This window comes from Mandrillus leucophaeus, unplaced genomic scaffold (assembly GCF_000951045.1).
Source record: "Mandrillus leucophaeus isolate KB7577 unplaced genomic scaffold, Mleu.le_1.0 Scaffold282, whole genome shotgun sequence".
NCBI lineage: Eukaryota > Metazoa > Chordata > Mammalia > Primates > Cercopithecidae > Mandrillus > Mandrillus leucophaeus.
This window is the reverse complement of record NW_012102943.1, coordinates 3,576,190-3,602,613: the sequence shown is the minus strand read 5'-3', so window position 1 is coordinate 3,602,613 and position 26,424 is coordinate 3,576,190. Positions and strand designations below refer to the sequence as shown.

At 38.5% G+C, this 26,424-nt stretch overlaps 1 protein-coding gene across 6 annotated transcripts in view; it reads right to left on the bottom strand.

Annotated features, from left to right (window-relative positions):
- HTR4 (5-hydroxytryptamine (serotonin) receptor 4, G protein-coupled) overlaps nt 1-20,217 on the bottom strand; it is a 179,449-nt gene extending 159,232 nt beyond the window's left edge. For all 6 annotated transcript variants that reach the window (XM_011985398.1, XM_011985397.1, XM_011985399.1 and 3 more), the window contains exon 1: nt 20,151-20,217. In XM_011985398.1, coding sequence (XP_011840788.1) covers nt 20,151-20,176 — 26 coding nt within the window. In that variant the 5' untranslated portion in view covers nt 20,177-20,217. The remainder of the gene's footprint in view (nt 1-20,150) is intronic.
- Between the last annotated feature and the right edge of the window lie 6,207 nt (nt 20,218-26,424).

Below are 26,424 nucleotides of genomic sequence, written 5' to 3'. Positions count from 1 at the left end.
CAGTACATGATCATTAACAAAAAAGTAGAAAAACACAGACACGTGAATGAACATTAGTATCTGTGTTCATCTTCACAAGAAAGAAAAATGTAATGTAAATTAAGGCAGTGTAAATACCTTGGTGCATGTAATTCTAGATTATTTTCTGTACATACACAGACAGATTTTTTTCTTCCATCACCATATAAAAAAGTTGTAACTTAGCTTATAAACTCCACAATAGCCAACATAGTTTTTAATGACTTCTGCACTACACCAGTATCATTTAAGTATCTTAATGAAACTTGGAAGACTAATTAATGGGAAAAATGATCAGCTATAAGATAACTCTACTAATCTTATTGCATTTTCCTGTTAATCACCTGAGCCCAACCATAGTTAGCTTTATTAATTACAGACTCTTATATCATTATTTCCTTTCCATTTTGATATGGTTTGGATATCTGTCCCTTCTAAATCTTATGTTGAATTGTAATCCTCATTGTTAGAGGTGCGGCCTGGTAGGAGGTGACTGGATCATGGGGATAGATTTCTCATGAATGATTTAATGCCATCTTTGTGCTGTTCTCACAACAGTGAGTGAGTTCTCACGAGATCTGTTGTTTACAAGTGTATGGTCCCTCCCAGTTCCCTCTCTCTTGCTCCTGCTTTGGTGCCTGCTTCTGCTTCACCTTCTGCCATGAGTAAAGGCACCCTGGGGTGCCAAGCAGATGCTGATGCCTTGCTTGTACAGACTACCCAACTGTAAACCAATTAAACCTCTTTTGTTTATAAATTACTCAGTCTCAGGTATGTATAGCAACACAAGCACAGCCTAACACACACTTCTTGTAGTACTACCCTAGTCAAGTCTCTATTTTTTTTTTTTGACGGAATCTTGCCCTGTCACCCAGGCTAGAACGCAGTGGCGTGATCTTGGCTCACCGCAACCTCCACCTCTCAGGTTCAAGTGATTCTCCTGCCTCAGCCTCCTGAGTAGCTGGGATCACAGGCGCATGCCACCATGCCCAGCTAATATTTGTATTTTTAGTAAATACATGGTTTCACCATGTTGGTCAAACTGGTCTTGAACTTCTGACCTTGTGGTCTGCCCATCTTGGCCTCTCAAAGTACTGGGATTACAGGCATGCACCACCGCACCTGGCCTACCCTAATCAAGTCTCTTACCTGGTTCTTACAGTAATGAATTAATCAATTAATCAGGACTCTGGTTCAAATTTCAGAAACTTCAACCCAAAGGGACTCAAGCAAAAGGCAAAGTGTGGCTGCATTATTAAAAGTTGCAGTAGGAGGGGCTAGTTGAATGCATAGTAGAAGTCACAGACTCAAATAAGTCAGCAAGGCTTCGCTTCACTCCCTCTCTCAGCACTGTCTCTCAGCAATTCCCTCTTCTGTAACAGCTTCATTTCTCAGCCAGCTCTCTCCAAAATGTGAGGAGATGGCCATGAGCATCTCTAAGCTTCTACGTTCTCAGGAATTCTAGGGGAAAAAGCAGTCCTCTGATGTAGTCCTGGGAGTCACTCTGATTGTACCCTTCTGAACCAATCACTGTAGCCAGGTGTCTGGTGCTCTGAGTAGGGCCAGACCTACAGAACCTGCCCACTCTGAAGCCTGGTGACACCGTTCACCCCACCCAAAACTCAAGAACCCAAGAGTCAAGGAGGAGTCATTCCCCAAAAGCAAAATCAGGGTGCTATCAGCAAGGATACTGTCCAGTCAAAAGCAGCAACCTTTCCTGTGTGTTCCATCTACTCTTTCTGATCCACTCTACACTCTTCTCCAGCCAAGCTCAGCGTAAGGACCATATCAACCCGCTCCTTTCCCTCTGGTTTCCAGTTGGGCTTACTCAATTGGATGCATTAGCAGGAGAGTGAAGTCACTGTATTTCTTCATCTCCTGCCTTGGTGGGTTACAGGTTGGCAGCAACTGTGTTTCTGATCTCTTTGGGGTCTGATGATAACTCTCTCCCCTTGGCCCTTGAGGCACAAGGATGATGACAGCTCACCGTTGTGCTAAGCTCCAGGGTATTCCACCATCCTTTGTTGATTTTAACCTCGCACACACCCTTAATTTATTTGTGCCTGCTTTTCCTTTCCTATAGGACCTCCTATCAGGCTGCTCACTCTATCACTGTTTCTTCATGTCAACCACAAATTTGGTTAGCCATTAAAGTCTTCATTCAAGAAATGGATGTGAATATTAAAAATTCAAAGCTAAGGGTCACTGTCAATTTAATCCAAATTGCCAGTTATGATGACCTAGGCTTTGGTGACCACAGAAGTATACTGAAGATTGTGACACATACAGCTGATTCCAATCGCTTTCATTTTGGGTTGATTTAGTAGGGTATATCTGGAATATACCCTGTGAAGGTTATATTTTAGTGGAGATTATCTTGATTCTCTAGTAGGATTGAAAAGAAAGTGAATGAAGAAAGGAAAGAAGAAAGTAAGAAAAGAATGGAGGGAGGAAAGAAGGAAGACAGAGAAAAAAGTAAAAGAACCTAGGAATACGGAGTTTTGATCTTGGAGTAAGGAAACCTTAGAATTCAGTCCAGCTTTGTTTTTGACCATTGTAGGTGGCCTTGGGACATCTTCCCTTTTCACTGGACCTCATTGTCCTGACTTGTAGACACTAGGATTGGACCAGACCATTTTTAAGGTCCCTTCCAGTTTTAATAATCTATGAAGTTCCAAAGAACTGCAATTAATGATGCTTGCAAGAAAAAAAATGCCCTTACAAACACTGCCTGTTCAAAGAAAATTAAGATACTTTACTAAATTAGCTAAATATATTTTTTTCTGACCAAGAAAGCAAAACCTTTTTGAAAACTACGCATTTAAGTTAATTATGGAATGAGAACCCAAGTTTCCGCCTGCCTTCAATTCAAAACAAACTTGTTTTTGTTCAGATTCTTGCTACAGACCAAATTTTATGTACAGACAACATGGGGCTATCAATAGGGATCTGCAGTGAAGCCCAAGGAAAACACTAATGAAGCCAGCAGGAGCCCACACGGCCTAGCCATCGACACAATGCAAAACTGAAAACACGACTGAAAATCCACAGAGGAGGATGTCCCCACACTTCTTTGTGTGTGATTTGGCTGGTCCAGCCAAGATTGTAGAAGCTGTAGGAGGAAGATAAAAAAATAAAATAAAAGGACCAAAGCAGGAAATGAGCTGTAACTTGACAGAGTCACAAAAGAAAACAGAAAAGCATGAAACATGTCAGGTCCAAAGAAGGAATTTGGAAACTATAGCCTGTTTATTCTGAAATGAGGCAATTGATAATATAAAAAAAGGATACCAAAATAAATTAAAAGCTCTGAAGTATTTCATGCTAAAAATACTCATTATAAATAGCCAGGGTATAAGAACAGGCAACAGACAAGCCGAGTTTGAGAAACTAAATGTGTTGATATATTAGGGGAAAAGAGGTAATGTAAGCAAAAGAGAGACTCCATCCTTGACGGCTGGATGTTCACCTGGGGCAAGGTCAGACAAGGGCAGAGCACCTGCACCAGACCTAGTGGGAGCTTCACAGCCTCAACAAAGAAGGTGGAAGAAAAGGGAAGAAAAGTCAGAGGTTGAACCATCTGTGCTGACAAAATGCTTTTAAGTTGCTTGCCAAGAAACTGACCAGTTTGTAACGGCAGCCTTAAACATTGTGTTGAAGAGGAAGGTGAAGTCACAGCAGAACCAGGTACAGGAATAAAGAATAATAGATTGGCAGTGTTTCCAGTGGGGATGGCAGTAGGAAGGGAAGGCGGTGACCCACTTGAGTAGTTTGCTGACCTTGGGATGTATGTTCTAGAACTATACTGTCCGATATGGTAGCCACTAGCCATGTTTAGTTATTTAACACTTGAACTGTGGCTGGACAGAATTCAGCTGGGCTGTAAGTGGAAAATGCACAATGGATTTTGAAAGCAAAGTACAAAAATATACACTATTTTAATAATTTTTATATTGATTATAGGCAGAAATAATACTTTAGATACGTTAAGTTAAATTGAATAAACTATTAAAATTGGCTTCACCTGTCTCTTTTTGCTTATTTTTAACATAGTTGTTACAAAATTTAAAATCACATATGTGGCTAGCGTCTGTGGTCTGCATTATATTTCTACTGGACAACTTGCGCTGTAAAGTCCCTTTTCTCTCTCTCCAGGCTTCTGTGATATGATGATATTCGGGAAGCCTTGACTTAGCCCTCACTATCTTCTCCATCTCAAGCAGAGCCTTGTCTCAGACTAACCAAAAGGAAACTGCATTGAGACTCAACAGATGCTGTAACCACACAACTCACACCCACATGAGAATATACACTTACTTAGAAGAACAGTCACTGCCACCTCCTCATATGTACACCCCATTCATCACATATGTGCACAAGCATATTTGTATGTGTCAGAAAAATATCCATAAATAGGAAAGGAATATTAGCAGAATCATTTGTCAAAGTGAAAATTGCATTTCAACTGTAATTATTTGTTTGAATTAGGGAGACTCATTAGTGCTTGTTAATAAGAAGAGGTTCTTTGAAATTCAAGAGTATTTAACTTCATGTCTTCCAATTCCTAACAAGAAACCAATTCACTGAGAGGGGATTCCAGAATAATGCTTCTATCTATAATCAAGATGTCAGGGCTACCCAGGCATGACAGAGACTCAAAAGTAAGCTTTGGCCTTTACACAAAAACCTCCAGTGTGGTCGGCCAACCAGTGCAACTGGAGTCTACTCTCTTAGCTGTCTTCTCTGGACTTCTGCTCTTTTCCAACCCTATGAGCCACCTGGTCTTCCAGTCCTGTCTTCCACTAGAATTTACCACCTAGCACACCTAGCAGTACCTGCCAGTTGTGTCAAATTCCTGGTCTAGACTCTGCTGGTCAGCCCCATGGTAGCGTAGAGAGACCAATTCTAATGACGAGTTTGAGGCTCTGGTGCAGCAAGTTGTGTTCTTGAACTTTTCAATTAGGTGAGCTAGTAAATTTTCACTGTTGCTGAAGTCACTTTGAATTTAGTTTATCTTGCTTAAAGCTGTAAGAATCCTAACAGCACTCTTCAAATATTTGAAGAGTGATTCCATGGATACTCTGTTTTTTCTATACTTCAAGAGGTAGCTTCTAGTGAAGTCTCTCCTGATGATGTACGTTCACCCTGAAATTTCCTTTTCACCTGTCCTTTTCAAAAAATGGTCTACAGGTCATGATTGTCATTTTTAGAACTTGCCTTGGAGATCTGGTCCATCCATAATAAAGGGAATTCAAAGGTCATTTCAGTACTTCGTTCTGAGTTATTGACAATACTCAACATCAATTCATTCTTGCTGCTTATTTGGATTCCAGCTCTGGGCTCCTGGCTTCTGTATGGATCCTGAGCCCCAGATGCCAATATACATTCCAGCTTTGACTGGTATCCAAATGCATCCTGATGTTTCTGACTGCCTCTTGTAATAATTGCTCCAAACCCCAGTGGCTTCAGGATCAGGAGTCTGTCTACCTGATCATTCCTCCCAATCTAGGAACTGCAAATGGGTCCCTAGTATATTTTGAGAAACTTCTCTAAGTAAACTAAGAATCTTCTTTGTGGTTTAAAATTGTCAACTTCCAGATTACTCATTGCTATGGTCTAAATATTACCATTTACTGGATTTGCCTGATGCTAACTGCTTATTGTAAAACTGCTTTGTGGACTAATATTTCCTCATATACCTGTTATGTTTCTCTGTAACCAGCCCTATCCTGATGGGTAACTTTGTCTTCAAATCCCAGCCACATCTCACTTAACTTTACTTAACCTTTCCACATGTCCCAACCTACAACAAACATCATAAAATCACCATGTCTTTCTACCAATATTTTATCATATTATGATGACATTCTTGTCAGGCTGATATCCTTCTGATACTCCTGTGTTTACTTACTGACACTTGTATAGTAAGAAAACATTGAATTCAAACAAAACATTCAGATTCAAAACTTGGTTCTGTTATTTACTAGCAGGGTGTCTTTAAGTGCCAAAGACAATATCTTTTAATACCTCTCAAATTTTCATTTTCCTTATCTATAAGTTGGGTTAATGATACTTGCCTTTATTTTGCTGGATATTGTGAGACTTAGATAACCATGTATGTGAAAGCACATTATAAATTTGGAAGGACTATATAAATAAATCATTAACATAAGCTTTTATCACTAGCCAGAATTGTTATCTCATACTCCTTTTTAACGACAAAGAGCCATACATATTATTAATAGTTGGTGAATATTTGTCATTTCATAAATATGTATACAAGTACTCCTAAAAATCTATTTGTAAAGTAAAAAGGAAATGTATGTCCAATGAACTAAGTGAGAGAGGGACTAGGGGGATGAAGCTGTTGAGGAAAAAGAAGAGGTAGAAAAATATGAGTTGTGAACATGAATGAGAGAAAGAGTTTTGGGCAGAGTGGAAATGCAAGAGAGAAAGAGAAACAGGGAAGACAGGGCAAGTAGAATGCAATACAGGAGAGGAAGAGGAAGAAAAGAGAGCAGGGAATGAGAAAGGCAACAGAGCAGAAAAGGCACCAGCCATTCCTAAACCAGAATTATCCGTCTGGAAAATGTTCAGAGATTGAAATGGAAGCAAGCTCCTTGCCCTCAGGGTCTTACAGGAAACACCGGCCATTTGAACTTATCTTAAGGAAATCTTAGGCAGCCCAGTGAGGAAAATCGGTAGCCAAGACCTCTCCACAGAGACGGACACTGTCTGCTCTGTGGGAAGAGACAAAAGATGGAGATAGAAATTGGACAAATGAAGTACTCAGATGTTTAACAACAGCTCAGAAAATGAGAGGAGTAAAGGGGCAGAGGATGAGCTTAATATCCTGTAAAACGAAACCTGTTGTCAGACCTATTAAAATATTGCATAATTTGACACAATCTCACTGTTGTTGCTTTTCTTCACTGATATACGTAATAATCTGGATTTAGTTAACTGCTAAGTCAAATTTAACCAATTACCTGGACATACTTAAAAAGAGGACTGGAATTTTCAAGCCCAAGCAGAGTTGCTGCTTTCTAGGATCCTGAAGTGGGAATGGAAATCTGACACGTGGGAGGGACTTCAACCCTCTTTTGGAGTGTTCCTGTGCTAACATTCTAGGTTCTCAGCTGATGTCAATCACCTCTGAGGATGGCAAAACTCAATAAATAAATAAATAAAAGAGGTAACAGCAGCTGAAGATTTCTGATTAGAGATGAGAAAGAATTCCTAGAGAATGAGTCAGTCAAAGAGAAACAGAAAGGTTATTAAAAAGGCGTCTCCCGCTCCCGGATTTTCTTGGAGGGGGTCCTGAATCACAGAGCACATGGCCTCACCTATCTGGGATGATATAGACATTCCTTCTTAGAGTGGGCTATTTGTATTGCTGACCCAGTGACCTAAGGTACGGTCAGTAAAGCCTTTAGCACAGCACCTGGAACAAAGAAAGTTTGTTTATGGTTTATGGTTATGGTAGTAGAGACAGTATAAATAAAATGAACAGTAACAGCTGTAGTCGTAGCAGCACTTGTAGAAGTAAAAGGAGTAATGCTGACCTTAGGAACTGGTGTAATACTACCAGTATCTGTAAATTCTACAAATAGCTGTAATGTGGTAGTCAGGGATCTGAGCTCTGCAATAAGACCTCCCAGGTTTGGCTGGTTAGTTCCATCCCTTATTACTAGTTGTATAAATTTGGGCAAGCTAATGAACTTTTCTGCACCTCAATATGAAATGCAGATAAAAAGAGCACCCCTTCATGGAGTGATCATATGGAGTGCATGAGGAAATACTTGTGAAGAGTTGAGCACAGCACTTACACTCATTGAGCATTCAGTGCCTGTTAGCTAGTAGTAGCAGAGATGCTGGTGAGGGTGGCAGCCTGGGCAGATGAATAGATCCCACCTAAGGGATACAAAATAAAAGGCAGATTGTCCCTGTCATTAACGATCCCATGCCATGAAATCTGCAAACAGCAACGCAGGAGATACCTTCACAGGAGAAGCCTTTTCAACCTCAAATAGAGAACTTGTGTTCTTTTCACTGTCCCGTCTCCTCTCCAAATCCCATAGCCTCAGATTCCAGGCTGCAAGTGAAATTCAGTGTGTTGTGGGGGATGTTTCGGGGGAATGGAGTGGAGTTGGGTAATGGTTATTAATATCCACTGAGCACAAAACTTTCTATGATGGGCCTTCAACGATGTGGAGAATGAAAAATTAAAATTAAAGAATTAAATAATAAAATAAAGGCTTTCTCAATTTTAGTTAAATTCTTCTAACATTATAAGATGTCAGACTAAATACCAGGCATATGACGTTCAGCAGAGGAGGTAGGCATGTTAAACAAATAATTACAAACAACAGTGACAATTACAAATAATTGATAACAGCAATTTGTATAGAGAGGTCTAGGAGCATAGAGGGGAGGTCAGGAGGCTTGGGAGTCAGGAGGCTTGGGGGTCAGGAGATGATAAATGACTTCATACTTTGAGGTGCGAGTAGGAAATTGATGAAAGAAAGAGGGGACGTGAAGCCTGGAATTAGGCTATAGAAAGATGGTCAGTCATCTGACTGAAAAATAAGTTGAAGTTAGGGAGGACTGTAGTCAAAAAGGTGTTTGGAGATGATGCCAATCATGCAGAAAAGAGATGAAGCCTTAAGACAGCAATGACAGGAAGAGTAGAGAGAGGGTGGCAAAGTCAAGGTTACATAATTCTAAATAAAACACTGCTAAAATTAAGCTGGTATAAAAAGGGTACTAGTTATTATTTTCAGAGTAAAACCTCATCAGTTCAACATAATTGAATAGAAGCATGTCAAAATTAATCAAATATGATTTGTAGCTTTAAAAAATGCATGACTAATAGCTTAGGAATTTTTGACTAGATGAGATATTTTAAATACTTTTCAACTTCTCCACTTTTAATTAGAAGCATCAATGTTCCTGCAAACAAAATGAGGTTCTTAGAAGTAAAGTTTTTGTTTGTTTGTTTGGGGTTTTTTTGTTTGTTTGTTTGTTTTTTGAGATGGAGTCTTGCTCTGCCACCAGGCTGGAGTGCAGTGGCACGATCTTGGCTCACTGCAACCTCCATCTCCTGGGTTCAAGCAATTCTCCTGCCTCAGCCTCCCGAGTAGCTGGGACCACAGATGCACATCACCACACCCAGTTAACTTGTGTATTTTTAGTAGAGATGGGTTTCACCATGTTGGTCAGGATGGTCTTGATCTCTTGACCTCGTGATCCACCCACCTTGGCTTTCCGAAGTGCTGGGATTACAGGTGTGAGCCACTGCGCCCAGTTGTAAAGGTTTTTTTTGTTTTGTTTTGTTTTTTTGAAGTGGATTGAACACTTTTGTTTTTTTATTTTGTTCACACAAATGCGCTTCATGAATTCCAAGGCTGGTCTCTACTCATAGCTTATTCCCCTCTGACTAGTATAGAAAGTCACAACTCTCAGGCTTGACAGTCCAGAGAACTGGTCTGAGTCTCTCAGTCATAGAAGACTGGTCGGCTGATTCACCTCACCCTCAGTTAGGGGTGTCAATCTGGGTGATTCTAGACCATCAGTAATGCAACCATAGAAAATAACATTTGAAGTTACAAATAGAGATCAACACAATTTTTCTGATTCTCAGGACTCTGTGGCATGACTCAATTTGTTTTGCAAAACTTCTGTCAGTGGTGCGATGATAAAATTCAGTTCAATTCCAGGACAAGCCATCAAAACATTCCGTTTCAGGGAGGGGATTTTCTTAAAACACTGAATTAGTTGAAACTCTTAATTATCATAGCTTGTCTAAAACTCACACTAACTCAATGCACTATTTATTTTCCAAATACTTACACATTTCTTATATCATAACCCTCATGAGTCATAAAGAATGTATTTACTATGAAAAATAGTAGACTCGATTCTCACAATCATATTGACTAGAAACGAAAATACAAAGAAAATAAGTCAGTATGTCCCACGTTACCAATGAATACACAACAGGTGATTTGCTCTCATAAGCTTCCTGAGTTCAGATCAGAAAGGTCACAGTTTTAACTTTTGCATACTTCCTAATTATGCAAAATGTTTGTAGTCCTTGAAAATGAAAAAGTAAAATGATCCCTTCGGTCAGAAGAAGGCAGAGGTTCCACATAAAGGTAGTTTTCAGGATATTAATATTTGGAGAGAGGTTTACTTTTTACTGGTCTAGATCATTAGCCCTTTTTGGAGTCAATTTCTTTTATTAATTGACCATACAGCAGATATGATTAGAATCTTCCCCAAAATATTTCCCAACTGAGAGCCACATTAAGTTAGCCAGCTTTCTATAGAAATTTTTTCCCTGAATGTCCCACAGTTTTATCCATCTCAATCAATATCAGACCAAGTCCTCGTTCCCTATGCACCACAATTCTTCTCCAAGGTCACTTTAAAACCATCTTCCTCTTCCTCCTCATGCAATTCATCATGATCTACCAGAAATGCTGCTTCATAAATTTCTCTAGGATCTATGTTTTTTCCTTTACTCTCACTCCCTTCTTCCTCCTGGTCCTTATCCTGCGTCTCCTAGACCACTGTCACTGTTTCCTGAGACCCCTCATCCTGTCAACCCTGTAACCCTATTTGCATTCAGTCTGAGTCATGTTTCCTACATGTGTGACAGAGCTTTTCTGTCTCTGTGCAGACTGATAGATCATATTTCTGAACTTTCATATTGAGTTTTCTACAATGCCTCTGCATTTTCTATTATCAACATTTTTTGAATGCTAAGAAGTTTGTAGATTTTTTTAACATTTAAAAAATAACTCTAATGTATCTATTTATACATACACTTTTTCTGGAATTCATCTTTTGAGGATTTGAACTGCAGTAATTACATACAATGAACAATGGTGGCATTTGAGATAAGGTGAGGCTAGAAACGTCAGTTACACTGTTGATAGAGAAAGCTGAGATTAAATATGCACCTATATTTGATATGCACAAAGGTATGATACTATTGGACATTCAAAGATGAGTACGTTGTATAAAACCTTTTGAAATTAAACGAAACCATTATAAGCTAAGAAGTAAGTGAGTGGGCAGAGAAGGGGGAAAAGAGATTCTTCATACATTCTTTAAAAAGGCAGATAAGAACATTGCCTGAACATTGTTACCTGACTGATAAACTGGTAATCACTTAGCGTATTTATTTAGAAATCTGTTCCAATTGAAAAAAGGTCTGAAATTCAAGAAACCCTATTTGCTAAATGTTAATAAAACAGAATTCCAGGGAGAAAATAGCGGGTACTAAATGTCCTAATATGGTTCTACAAAGTTGAGGATAATTCTTACCACTGTTTTCAGAATGTAAGTGATAAGCTGAAAAGCCCTCCAGGGCCGGGCAGGCAGACTGCACACTGAACAACTGTGCGCTGTGGCTATGAAAGGTAATGTGATAGTTCAAGATGGCTTCCTTTCAGACAATAGGTACTCACAGTTATGACTCTGGCAAATTGGAGAGTGCCCAGCTTCCCTAAAAGGGTTTTAATCCATTTTTAAAACCCTGGACAGACCAAATAAACTTATCAGCTAGGCCTTTAGTTTGAGAACCCAAGTCTAAAATGTCAAATGGTAGCCCCTCTGCCACACAGAAATCTTTAGAAAAGCAAACCATTGAAGTTCAAAGGATATGCTCTGATATCACACAACTTTGGGTGAAATGCTAGCTTCGCCTCTTTCTAGAAATGTGACTTTGGGCAAAATAATGATTCTTCTCTGCCTCGGTTACTTCATATGTAATGCTGGGGCCACTATCAGTGAGATCATATAGGTCACATGTTTGGAGAAATGTCTGAACCACAGCAAGCCCTTCTTGTCAAATGTTCAAAGCATCAAGCAAAAGTGATTTGATATTTTCCTTTTATTGTCCAAATCCATTTTCATAGATTTGGTCATGGTTGAGTAACATTTTAATCTAAATTATATATACCTTAGGAGATAGTTTATCTTTGGAGAGTTAGGAGATAATTTGAAAAAAGCAGTGATTTTGGAAGCAAAGACTTGGATTTTAGTTTCAGGTTAATCACTTATTAGCTGTGTAGGCTGAGGAAAAATCACTTAACCTCTCTGAAACTCTTTTTATTTCTTTTGTATACTGTACTTTGTAGGAGTGCAAGAAGCTGCAAGTCATAGGCAAGGCTCCAAATTATGGAAAGGAACTTTTAAGAAGTTGTAAATAATTCACAGCCTTAATCACATTTCTTGAATCTCATCACAGCCTGTGCTTGTAAAGTGGGACAAAAAGACACAGTTTTACAGGAATCCAGGTGACCCTTCCATCTAGACCATGCTGTAATCCTATTAGGTGTAGAAGAAATTCTGACTGGGCTTAAACTGAGAGTCATAAAGATTTTGTAATTTTTTTTTATTAGGCAGTATCTCTACCCTTGCCAAGCTATTTGCATCCACTGATTTGCACAGGTCCTAATAAAGTATCTAAAAATTCTCATTAAAATGTGACATTTAAATAAAGATTGGTAATAAAAGAAGCAAACTGTAGGGAAGAATAACAAGGTGTCATAAGAAAAGAAGCCAGACACACCAGGGTTGACTAAGCAACAGACCCAGAATGATGCAGGTCAATAATAATTCTGAGAACATGTAACTGTTGATACTAAAATTCATCATAACATAACCCTCTGTGTGTTCCAGGAAAGAAGATTAGGTCTGAGAATTTGAAATGCTGCAATGCTTGCTTCTGAAATACTTCTATCTCAAGCAATTTGAGTATGGGAGCCACTTCGATCAAGTATGACATGGAAGGCATCCTCTTCTCACTTCACAGGTGAAATGATGTGGATTTTCATTATGAAGGAGCTTCTGCTTTACTAAAGTCCAGGGGGAAGCTTTGAGGCCCACAGACTGCTTGTTTAATAGGCTGCAATTCAAAATATGCCTCAGTGGAACTGATAGAGCTGGAGGCTGCAGAGGTTCAGCTTGGCAAGCAAAACAAAGTCAGGACACTTGGGAGCACCCCTTTCAGTAATAATCAAATTCTCCAAAACAGGTGGACAAGGTAAACTGCAAAAAAGACTGAGCTTCCTGCAGTCAAGCAGATTGAGATTCAGATGCTTATATGAATGCAGTCACATCTGCACCCTCAGGTTTCAGAAGCTGGATGAAGCAGGCTTCACAGCAGTAAGTTCCAGAAGAAACCAAGCTTATATAGTGGGGAAGCTATATCTGTTATTTGCCACAGTTTTTATGCACATATATCAATCAATGAGAGCCAGAAGCCTGAAAACTATATTTTTCAGTCTTTCTTGCCGACTGGCTTCTGATTATGTTTTCCAAATGAGAGACTCAAGATGGAAATTCGGGTGATGAGGTGAGAAAGAGGAGTATTTTTTCTTCTATATTTGGAGGTGCTTTAAGCAGTAAGAGCAACAGCAAATGGTTCCAGAAGTGTGGCAATGGCGGTGCCTCCAGCAGACCTGCAACAGCAAGGAGGATCAGGAGGCTTCTTGGCCTCTGGTTAACATCTCCTTCTCCCTGCTCTGCCACAGAGCTCTGTGACCTGCACTAAATCTCCATTTGCTTAAAATATGTACAACAGTTTCCATTTTCCTGCCTGGACACTGACAAATATAATAGCAGAAAGAAATAAGTCAGGGGTATTTTCTTATAAACAGGGGTCACCAATCAAGGGATTGGTTGCATATAAAGGAGAGCTGGCTGTATGGAATCCAGCACAAGACCAGGAGTCAAAGAGACACAGGATCTTAACCCAGATCCTCCAGTTCCCAAACAGAACTGTGACCAAGTCCACGGAAGCTGCAGAGTAAAGAGAAAATGGTGCTAAATAGGTATAGAAGACCAGTGGTTTTATTCCAACTAAGCCACTTAACTATCTCCAATATTGAAGGTTTTCTGTCACCTTTGGGAGCCTTTGTTTCCAAAGAATGGGCACAGTCAGGGATAAATATTCAAACAATTTAATAACTGATCATTAAGGTCAACCAGGTAAATAAATGGATACTAAATTTAAACAATCAAGAAAACTTATAGCATATAGTAATTAAGTATCAGTTTTTGGGTAATAAATACCTACCTGTCATGATACTTGTGATGACTAAAGACACATTTATCATTTACTCTATGCAGACTATGTGCAAAATACTATGTTAAGAGTTTTACCTATGTTTTTCTGAAGATTACCTATAATCTTAAGAAAAATCCCATTTTCAGATGCCAAAACTAAGGCTTAGAGAGACTACATAAATTCTTCAAGGTCATGCAGCCTTGAGTAAGTGGGAAAGTCAAGAGTTGAACTCATATTATTCTGTTTCCGTAAACCCTACTTTTCCAGCATCCCATGGTGTTGGTAGTTGAAGTTGTGTTAGGAACACCTCAGAAGATGTCTAGGATCACGTATTTGTAGAAGATTCCTAGCTTAATTCCACAACCAGAAAATTTCACACATTGCAAGAGACCATTGCTTTCAAAATATAAATGTGTCTTCTTCCTTCTGGTAGTTTGTGATGCCTCTAGCTTGAGGTCCCCTGTAACTCCAGGTGGCACGGGGTTTTCAACACGCGATGGGTTCCAGCTCCTATTCACTGTGCTCCTGATCTAATCAAAGTACTAACTGAATAATCACCATTTTGTCAGTCAAGCAATGAAGTTGAGTATTATTCTCATTTACATTTCTAAAGCAACATAAAAATAACCCCTCTTAAATGGTACCCACTCACTTTCTCCTTATATGCTAATGAATGTCACAATTTCAGAGCCTGAAGAGAGATTTCCTGCAAAACATCTAATTGCCTTAAAGTTGCACATGTTCACAGTTCTGACTGCCAGGTTACAAACACGAATTAACTCCAGTTCCACATCAATTCACATCGATGAGTCTTTAGGGCAAACCACTAACACACATTGATTTTTTAAATTCTATAAACTATTTCAAGGCTTTAGAATATTCAGCATTAAAAATTACCATTTCATTTCAGACTTTAGTGAACCATAATATGTATTTTTACCAGTACTAATCAAACCCCAAATCAACTTTCCTATTTAAAAAATTTCTATCTTTTTCTGTTTGGTAAGATTGGAAAATCTCAATTCATTCCTGTAGTTATATTGATATCCAATAAATTTAATTTCTCGATCTAAAGTAATAAATTGCAACTTGGTGTCATTACAGAACTAAGGCAACTAGGTAATTAATTTGAAGTCAACTACTCACTTTTGTTATGGTTTTTAATTAATGTTGTCGCATGTGTATAGCAGGTGACTGCTTTTATATAAAGATTATGTATTTTATATAAATTATTCAGCTTTTGGTATTTACTTAGATTTTCTGTTTGTGTATAAAAGCTTGCCAGTTTGATCTTCAGTTAAAAAATATTTAGTGGCTCCCTAGTACCTGGCATCAAGCTTACCAAAGGAATCAAAAAGAAAGATTCTTTCCCTGGAAAATGCTTCCTTCTTGGATTTCTTTCTCCCTTTCCTCCTTCTTCCTTTACATACTTATAGTGGTTTACAAGAATGATCAATACATTATTTAAAACACAAAGGAAACAAGATGAAGTATCAAAAGGGTTGGAAAATATAGTAAAGGCATGTTAGAGCCATTGTATATACCTAGAGATCTTCTACACTTATTCATGGTGATTACAAATTTGTCTCTCAGTTTCCTAGAAACCCTAGCAAAGGGAGGAAAATGCTACCATTTTTATGATTCATAATCCTATAAGATGCTTTTTTTGGTTGCTAATGAGAAACATTAATAAGAAAGCACAACAGTTACTTTGTAGAGAAGAAGCAGATCCTTAAATGAGGTTGTTCTTATTAAAGAAGGAAGAAACCCCAGGGACTACAGGGGCAGTGAAGCAAGAGGGTAAAGAGCTCATGGGGCAGGGAGGTGAGTCAAGGGTAGAAGGAAGCTACAGTTAAAAAGAACTAAGGTATAAAAGGAACTTTTACTCTGCTCCAAGTCTGGAGGCATTATCTTGAGAAACCTCAAAGTGCAAGTTTATATACATATGGACTTTCCTTCACCTGTTTATCTCCTGCTGGAACATTGTACTCTCTGGAACTTAAAAAAAAATTGATTGAAAAAATTTCTTAGAAAGCAGAAACTTTCAAATTGCAATAAACAGCAAGGCAAAAGACAGAAACCTGAGCAGCATTTAGGGATCACACTTGGACTGAGGAAAACCACGTCAGCGGGGAGAATCTGGTAGTTAAACAACATCAAAAGCATGGCTGTCTCTGAAGTCAGACATTAAGTGTTTCAGGGCTGAATTAAGCAGGGTAAGGCACCAGCAAGGCTCATACCCCAAATGTAAGCCAAAGATGTTCCACAGGCTATCTGCTGCAAAATCACCAAAGCCAGTGTTTCCATTTCTCTTTCTTCAACCCTTCAAAAAAAAAAAAAAAAAAATGCAGCTGCCTCCTCTGGAGCCTTGAGGAGGAAAACACAGACCAATAAAACAGATCAGGTGGGTGTCAGATTGTCTGGAAAGAGGCAGCCTGTTGACTGCTAAGTTGGCCGACACTATTTAGCAAGGGACAGGACTCATCAGGAACTTGCCTTCCCAACTAGGGCCTGATTCACTGCCAGGTTTTCATCATGATTCAATCCATCAGGCATCAACTGCTTTCTCTGCCATGGAGGCTCTTCAGAGGAAATTGCTTATAATGCTTCTCATATTGCTAAAATCAAGACCTAGTATGACTTTTCTTTAGTCTTACCTTGTAGTTCACAGAGAACATAGCTCATTGTATATATCTTACTATTAGTATTCTATTATCATCATATTAAATACTTTAGTTCAGTGATTGTCGTCTAGCTACACTGTGAGATCCTTAAGCCCAGGAAATTGTCTCCCTCTTTCTGACACAAAGTGTAGGTGCTTAATTATTTTATAGTAAAGAAATAAAGGCAATCTACTGACAACTTCTTCCTGTAGTTGGCCATGATTCCATTTTCTAACTTTCCTGGAACTCCCAAAGTTCTTTTTTATGTCTAATCCTGGTCCTCCAGCATTTTTCAAAGTAGTTCTTTGAGCTTGTACACTGTAACTACTCCCAAATTACCTTTGATTATGTTGGCCAGAGTTAGTTTCTGATGTTTTTAGTCAAGGATGCTGACAGACACATTGTAGCAAGGATCAAGCTGAATTAGAAAACTCAATTAAATGACGCCAAACAAACAAAAAATGAAGTGATCAGTATGGCCGGACAAAATACTTAACTGTAAGACATTTTATTTAATAGAAAATGTCAACTAGGACCTCTCTGTCTCTTGACATCTGGGGAAAATTGACTGGAGTCCCTCAATTCTACAGCTTGTGGAAGTCTAAAGCCTTCTTTCAGATTTCTGAAATCTCCCTAGGGCATTTATAATCTCCTGCCATCCTGTTCCTTTTGGGTGTCCTATCTCACATGGGCTTCCTCTCTTCCGAACCACATTTACCAATACAGGAATGTCAGACATCTCAGCAATGTATACATAGACCCACACACGCACATTCACATGCACATACGTATTGAAATAAAATATTTATCATATAAGAGAAAGCAATGCAGTTTTATGACCTTGAGAAAGTTATTTAACCTCCTTGAGTCTTAGTTGACACACATTGTAAAATAGGGATAATAAGGATATGTATCTTGTAGGACTGTGTTAAAAATTAAATGGGATAATACCAGTTTCTACCCCATGCTGAGCTCACACATTCAACAAAAGAAACGTTCAACACTAATTCATATCCAAACTAGAAAATTTTCCTGAAGGACTGGGTCCTTGGAGAAGTCAGCGCACATATCCTATTTAAGAAAAAACCAAAAAGTTATGCAACTGTACTCTCAAAGTCCCCTACAACTAATGTTTTGCCCCTTCCCAAACAGAGCCCAGATTCTCCCTTTCTGAATCATCTCTCCTCCAAACTCCTTCCTTTTCCATTCATTTTCTTCTATCTTCAGAGCAAGTAAAAGGATTCTTTTCCTGGGCTAAAAATCCAGACTTTTCAGTTTCACCTTATGTAGGCACTTTTCCAAGTGGGGACATCCCTTACCAAAGAAGAATTTCTGGTTCATGCTTTTAAAATGACAAAATTTACCCTTGCTAATTACACCTAGAACATGGGTGTCTAGACTTTAGTCATTTGCGTAAAGCCCTTGTGATTTTTTTAACAGTCCTTTATTAATTAATATAAAAATGCATATTTTTAAAAAGAAACTGACATTTCATTTTAAATAAATTAATCATGTAAGGAAATATTTTTCACTATTTTAAGTGGCAGAATAGTATTACTCATCCTCAGGAGGTAACCTCAAAGTAAGCATTTAATTTTAAAATAAAAATACTGTTGGTATACCACCTAAATTCATTATGTATTCCTAACAATTCATGCATCACAATTTGGTAAATGTCAGCCATATAATCTTTTATTATGGACATTCAGAGGCTGTACGGAGAGGACATGAGTGGAAAGTCTGTGGCATTTGCCTGTTAATAATATTGTGGATAGAGGGGGGAGTGGGTGAGGAGGAACATATGTTGATGGGATCTGGTTAGAAAACTGACAGAGAGGATGGTCCAGAGACAAGATTCTGGGGCATGATATCATCTCGTATCCTGTACTATTGTTCCACAGCACCCAGAAGAATGGCTAATGTCCATTTAATCAAATTGTGTTCTGCTCTTAGAATCTAATGCTGCTATAAATAAATGTTTAAAAGCTAGAAATATTACAGATCATAATATCTGAATTATTCCCCCAAAAGTACATTTTGACCAACTGATCCAGTTTGATACAGTGTCGGAAATTTAAAACAATTTTATAACGTGTCACCATTGACATTGCTCACTCTGGCTTTTTCATTAATAAAAATAAAATTGAGATTCTCTGCATTTCACTCTGCTTTCTCTGGGCAAAGAATTTCACAAACTTTTAGAGGAAAATTAAAGACCTGGCACCAGCCTAAATAATCTATGTTAAAGTCCTAAGACTCTGAACCAAGTCAGTACATCTGGGAAATAACAAAGTCCACACACTTTTATTGAGAGTGTAAAATGTTTTATTGCTAAAAATACAGCCTTTTTGCATATCTATATGTATTAGAACATAACCTTGTTTGAAATATATATATTACAACAATGACAAACTAATCAACATCTCTTTGTTAAGTACCCACCATGTACCAGGGATTTTGCCAGGGATCATGAAACACATTCTACCCTCAAGGAATTCCCTGGTTGGGGTGATAGTACATCTTGGCAACTCAAGTCATATTACACTAGAGTTTCTGTCAAGATATTTGACAGTTCCTTTTGTGATAGTTTCCTACTATGTCAAACACAGAGGCACAAGGCCCCTGATCTATACCTGAAATATATTTTTCTAGAGGTCTCAAGTGAATGAAAAACAGTTCCTGTGATTACAGAAAGAATATAATTTTTAGGATGTATTCCAGCTACTGATATCTATGAATAATTCTCAGTCTCAAATGCCAATTCATAACGTTTAGGCCTTATTGAATACACTTTTCTTTGTACTATTTGATTGTGCCAAATAAAGCAAGTCTTTTCTAAAAGAAAATCTTCTCTAGGAGTCGGATTATAATTTCATCTCCAAGGATTGCAGAAAATTACAGAAAAAAAAATCAGAACTAAAGAAAACCATTTAGCTTTATGTAACTATACCATGCAACCATTATGTCACATAATATAATAACCTAGTTGAGAAAAGAAGTGGACAAACTAGACCTGCTATAAAAAGCAACTTGAATTTGTCTCAAGTTTAGATGTACAGATAGATATTCTTAAGCTATTTTTACCCCTACTTAAATACATCTTTCTTCCTATTACAGAGATGAATATCTATTTTCAAACACCATCTCCATAATGCAGACTTTTAATATAGGAAGTTGGAAATATTTACAGCCATATTACATTTTTCATTTAAACAGAAATTCCAAAACACTAATAATCAAACAGTACCATGAACATGATTATATATGAAACATCAAAGAAAATCCACATCCGTTAACTTTATAACTCTAAAACAACAAATTTTTAAAGACTTCATAGCAGAAATGTTCACAATTTACAACACAGTACGTACAGAAAGGTAACATACCTCACATTAGCATCAAATTTGTCCATTACAGGAAATAAGCATGAGTGAGTTGGATTTCGGTGCCCACAGGGTCCTAAAATGGGGGAAGTGAAAAAGATGTTAAAAAAGAAAGTACCATTGAAAAATAGAAGTCCTTGTTTTAAAAAAGTCAAGTAATTATTGCTTCCTATTAAGACTTGTTTTGTAGAAATATTTAATAAATAGTACTAAAGCAAAAAGCTTTTGGCATATGGACGTATGGAACAGCTGAGTGTCACAAAAGGTTTCTTTACATCCTACTGATTGCTTGGTGATTAAAACATATGGGTGTTTCTTTTTGCTCCAATTATTGTTATTTTTGTTCTTCCCAGAAACGTGGCTTATTTTTATGATCTGCGTTAGGATAGTAACTAGTGAAGATAGGCAGCTACATTCTTATGCTTAAAATAGTATATTGCCCAAAATCGCCAGTCATTTTGTTCCTATGAGGATTTTCAAAGAAAAAAAAAAAGGTTTAAACCATTTTAAGGGTAGGAAATCACAGATTCTTTTGAGAATCTAGTAAACTCTTGAGAACTGTCTGCCTAGAAAAAAATAGATATACATGCACACACATGCACAATTTCTAGACAGTCCATGGTTCCTTGAACTCAGGAATCCAGGAATCCCAGGCCCATCCAGGAACCCCAGGCTAAGAATTCCCAATTGAAAAAGAGTTAACTTTGAATTACCAAAGTTCCTCTATCACAGACCCTCAGAAGACCTCATACTCTTTAATGGATGGGCATTCACTGATCTCCACAAAATCAACCCTCTTAACTGATTGTTCAGTTCCATTTTTGCAAAGAATTTTTATATCTTCCTCACATCTGTTCCACAGCATGATGAATCAGTGAGTGTAGGGGCAGGACCCAGCTGTCTCTTCCAGGGTCACCATGAGCATGTTTCTTTTTCTTCTGAGCAGCATCATTCACTTCTCAGTAAAGAGAAGAGATTGGAAAAAAATAATCTCTGAGTTAACTCTTAGCTCTGATAGTCTATAGTTGTGTTTGCTAGTTTTCTAATTGAATCTTACCAAGAGGCAACTTGAAATCTGTTTATCTACATAACAGAACCACGAAACTCAGCCTGGACCCTTGGACACCTTGGCCAGGGTGAGCTAAACAGATGTGGCTGGCAGCCAGGAAGAGAATGGCAGATCACAAGATCTGAAAAGGACCTTGACTCTCAGTGTTTTCCAATGTTTGTTTCTTAGATCCTCTAAACTTAACAGGAGCCCCCATGGTCATTTCTGGGCCTGGAGCAGACATGGGGAAGGCTCCACCTGCAGGAATCTGAGCCCCCTCCCCTAATCTGAAGCAAAGTAGCTCGGTCCACATCTATCTGTTTTGTATTTTGAATGTAGAATAATATTTTGCTGGAAATATACAAGTACAAAGCCCTAACTATTGAAGTGATGGGGTTCAATTCTCTTTCCTCATCTATCTAAAATGTTTCCTGAGATGATCGCATCCATCTGGTAGCTGAAAATGCCGTACAATTACAATACTATTCACTGTAGACTCCCAAAATTGTATCCCTACTTTGAGACTTTCCCAGACATAGACAGTGACCATCCAGCATCTCAAGATGGATGATTATAAAGCATTTCAACCTAAACTCTTCCTTTCTCATCTCCAACACAAAAACCTGCTCTCTCCCAGTGTTCTTCATCTCAGTAAATGGCCCACCATCTACCCAGTGATTCAGACCAAAAAAACTTCTTCTCATACCCTAAGACCAAACCATCAGCAAACTCATTCTGATGATTCCTGGCCGGGGGTGGTGGCTCATGCCTGTAATCCTAACACTTTGGGAGGCCTAGGTGAGCGGATTGCTTGAGCCCAGGAGTTTGAGACCAGCCTGGGCAACATGGCAAAACCCCGTCTCTACAAAAAATTAGCTGGGTGTGGTGACATATGCCTGTAGCCCCAGCTACCTGGGGGGCTGAGGTGGGAGGATCACCTGAGCCCAGGAGATGGAGGCTGCTGTGAGCCAAGATCATGCTACTGCACTCCAGCCTGGGTGACAAAGTGAGACCCTGTCTCAAGAAAAAAGAATGAAAGAAAAAAAGTAAAAGAAAGAAAGAAAATTATTCCTACACCTGACCCTTCTCATCACCTCTGGACCCAGCACCTGGGGCCAAGCCCCCAAGTTCTTTCTCTGAAATACTCACCCACATCTCCAATCTGTCTCCTGCCAGAATGATATTTTTAAAATGTAAGTCAGGTCATTTTTTGCTTGCATAAAATTCTAGTGGCTTCCTATCATGCTTAGAATACAATCCAAATTCCTTATCATAGCTAACCAGACCTTACATGGTCTGGCCCCCACTCTTCTCCAAACTCAACTGTAGCCATGCCCCTCCCCTTCCCTGCCCACCAACTCACTGGTTTTACTGCTTTCCTGGGCCATAATTGTAGGTTCCCACCTCGGGGCCTTTTCACTTTGTCTCTTTTCCCTGGAATGTGACCATGTAGATTACTCTCTCACTTCCTTAGGGGTGCTGCTCAAATATCACTTCCTCAGACAGGTCTTCTCCCAACACCTAACTACAATTTCACACCCCATTTTCTAAAAATGTCTATCCTCTTTCTCTGTTCTATTTTTCCTTCTCAGTATATACATATATAGTCAATTGCTTCTTTATTTGTGATCTGTCTTGCTCACTAGAATATACATTTCAGGAGGGCATAGGACGCTGTCTTGATCACTGTGACATCCTCAGTGCCCTAGAGAATTGCCTGGTATATTGTATCCTCATCGTAGATATTTATTGAGTCAACTAAGTGGTTCATTAGTTTTGCAAATGAGAAAACTGAGGCTTAGGAGTTTTTGACTTCCACACTAAGAGGAAGGGGACCATCCCAGAATACAATATTGTAATTTAAAGAATAGCAAAAGTGTTATATCTTAATTAGTTACCCTTTACAATGTGTTAATAAGTGCCAGACATTGCCCTTTTTCTCCTCCTCCAACTTTTGAGTCCAACCTCTAAGTCCAACCTCCATCCTATAGATGAAGAAGCTGAGGGTCAGAGAGGTTAACTGAATTGCTGAAGTCATACACAGCAGCACTTGACCAATCTGGGAATAGAATTCAGGGCTATGAATTCCAAAACTTGAGCTTTAGCTTACATCATTCTTGTCATCTTATTATATGTCCTCCCACTGGAGCAAGAGAGTATCCTGATGAAAGTGAACATTTACCGTAATTTTCTGCTGTCCATCCATCTATTTCATCTTTCTCTGAGAATAATGTCTTGATTTTCCTTACTGAAACCAACCCTTCCCTCCTCTAATACCTAGCTCCAGTGATGAACACATAAGCAGGGCTGGTCAATCAGAATCGTCCATTCCTGGCAACAAGAATCACTTAGCTTACTGGCTGGACCAGGGAAAGCAAGGCCTAGAATTTTTGCTAGAAAGAGCCTATCTTTCCTCTGGTGTTGTCAGACAGTTCGAAGCTGTTGGTGGCCATCATTGCCACCCCATGGGAGGAGGCTGTCTGAGAAGAAAACTAAACCAAAGGAAGGCAGGGCTGCAATACAGGGAATGCCAGTGTCCTGACTACATAATTTGAGGCTTCCAGCAGTGTCTTAAGAAAATTTTACACTTCAGTGTCCTAATTACTAGAGCCAACAAATTCTTTTTCCCTCCTTAAGCCAGTTTCAGTCAGCAAGCAAATGAATGCTGAGTAATATACAATAAAATCAATATTGTATTGTTTTACAGAGTAAAGGGAAGAAAAGCTGGGTAGTTGCAGCTTTAAAAGACGTTAAAACCTAAAGTTTATATCATTAAAACTGCATATGCAAATGTTACAACACAAGGAAAATCTTATATATTCATAGCGTATACATTGTTACATTTTTTGCACTGAAACCCAATGAGCAAATTTAAAATGATTGCCTTTTAACAAACCAGTGAGATAGCATGCATTTTGTTAGAGAAAAAGGAACAGAGGAAGGAGGAGTTCATGATTAGTACCTATCCTAATTTGATTAATTGATTATGCCCGACTATTTTCTGCAGGGCTCACCAGGGAGAATTAATCACAGCCATGATTATAGGAACATCTCTTGCTGGGAAGATTGCATAGGGTGAGGGGGATGTGGAAGGAACCAGTGCTTTTATCTTGAATGCTTATATTTCTGGCTTCTTCACAAAACACTGCCTAGCTAATTAAAAATACAATCAACTCAGAGCATCTCCTATGCTCAGGTACAAGTTGTGTCACTTCTAAAAATTCTGCCAATTCAAATCCATTAAGACCTGGTGTGTGTGTGTGGGGGGGTGTGAGTGTGTTATAATGACAGTCACGCTGTACCCTACCATCTGGGCTAAGGGACAAGAAATGATACCCTCCATACTAATCTGCTTCGGAGAGACTGTCCTAGATCATCGGAAAAAGATCATGGCAAGTTCTGGAAAAGGGATGGGCAAGGAGTCAAGCAAACCCTTCTACCATGTGAGGTACAAATGCGTGTCTCAATAGTCTCTCAAGACCAAGCTTGACAAGCTCAAACCACTGGAATTACTTAAAACATTTCATCCATCATAAAAGTAAAATTGCAGCAACATGTAACTCCATCAGATTCCCTTAAGCTTCTTTTTCTTGATGGATATATTCAGAATCTGATTTTTCCTTATAATACTAGGAGAAGGAGGAAGAGCTTACCTTATTTATGCCACTCAATACCATTCCAACCCTTGGTTTTCTGGCTTTACAAGTTTTAAGGGCAAGCCCCAAAGGTAAGTGCATCCCATCTTTACCCTTGTTTTTGATTCAGAGTTCTCTGAAATATTGCTGTGGAACAGTCGTTAATGGTTAACAGAAGGTGTGTAGTTGCATCTCTGTTATAAGAAGTGTGAGCACAGGGTTCACATGTGAATAGTCCCCACCTATTGGAATGAAATATCGATGTAGTTTGGTACGGTGCCAACATCTGCAAACCTGGAGATATGTAGTAACCTCACCTTGCTTTTCTCCGCTTTATTCTGTTTTCTCTGGTTTTGGTTGCATGGATGGATATTCATGCATAACTATGCTTGGATTGACCATGTTTCTTCATAGAGTATGCCTTCATATTCTTCATAGAGTAACAAATTTCATTTGTTAAATTTCTACATCGAAGGACATATCCCATTACTCTTCTTTCAGGACAAGTGTCAGGAGTAAGTAAAACATTATTATGTTAACAGCCAAATCAAGGGTGGGAGCCTGACATAATGGAATAATTGATTATGGCCCACTGGAGGGGAAGTCACTGGACCTAGGTCCTCCAAGTGACACTGCTACTGTCTTATTCTTAAGCAAGTCTGTTCACTATTCATGATCTCAATTTTCCCAGTTGCAGAACGGAACGGGGCAGAGGATGAACCCACGGGAGAAATGTCAAGTAATTAGAACTTCTCTAAAGTTACAGGAAATTTGTAGAATGTCTCAAATAGGTTCCTTAGGTAGAATAAAAGTAAGAGAAATGTGTAAGGCCAGATATTGGATAAGAATTACCTATACAAAGGCTTGTTGTTGGCTTTGTCACCTCACTGCTATAACCTACTACCTGCCATATGCACTAAAACACACAATCCCATCAGGATCACACAAGCAAGCAACTCACAAAGAGTCTTACAAATTCCATCATGATCATGATTTCCTAGTACTCCAAACTCTCTTGACCTTCAGTATGAAAAAAATTATCGAATCATCTGAAAACTTGCAGCAAAGAAAATACTCTCACTAAATGGAAGAAAAGAATCCTCTTCTTGGCTATTTACTTGGATTTTGTTTTCTGGGAAACATTCAGAATTTATAGGATGCTGTCCTGGCAATTTTTTAAATCTTAATCAGCTGATACATTCTCTTTAAAAGAATTTCTGCCTATAAATTAGTCCCTCAAGAAAAAATCACATTGTTTATCTACAGATCTAAATTGCAGTGTACAGGTGAAAATGTGTACAAACAATTAAAGAAAAAAAAAGAAGCCTGTGTTTCACATGCTGGTAGTAAAAATGTCATTTGAACTAAGTCATTTAGAAAGATTTAGTCCTAAATTAAAAGTTTCTAGCCATTTCATTTGCATAACTGAATATCCAATACGGACACCAATTCTGTTATAATTGAAATACACCTATACTGATAAGTACAATTAGGATGCAAAATGTTTTTAACTTTTTTCAAAGTAAACACACATTTCTCAGCTGGGTAAATAAACGTATCACAGCTGGTAAGTTTAGCACCTTTGTGAAAAAAC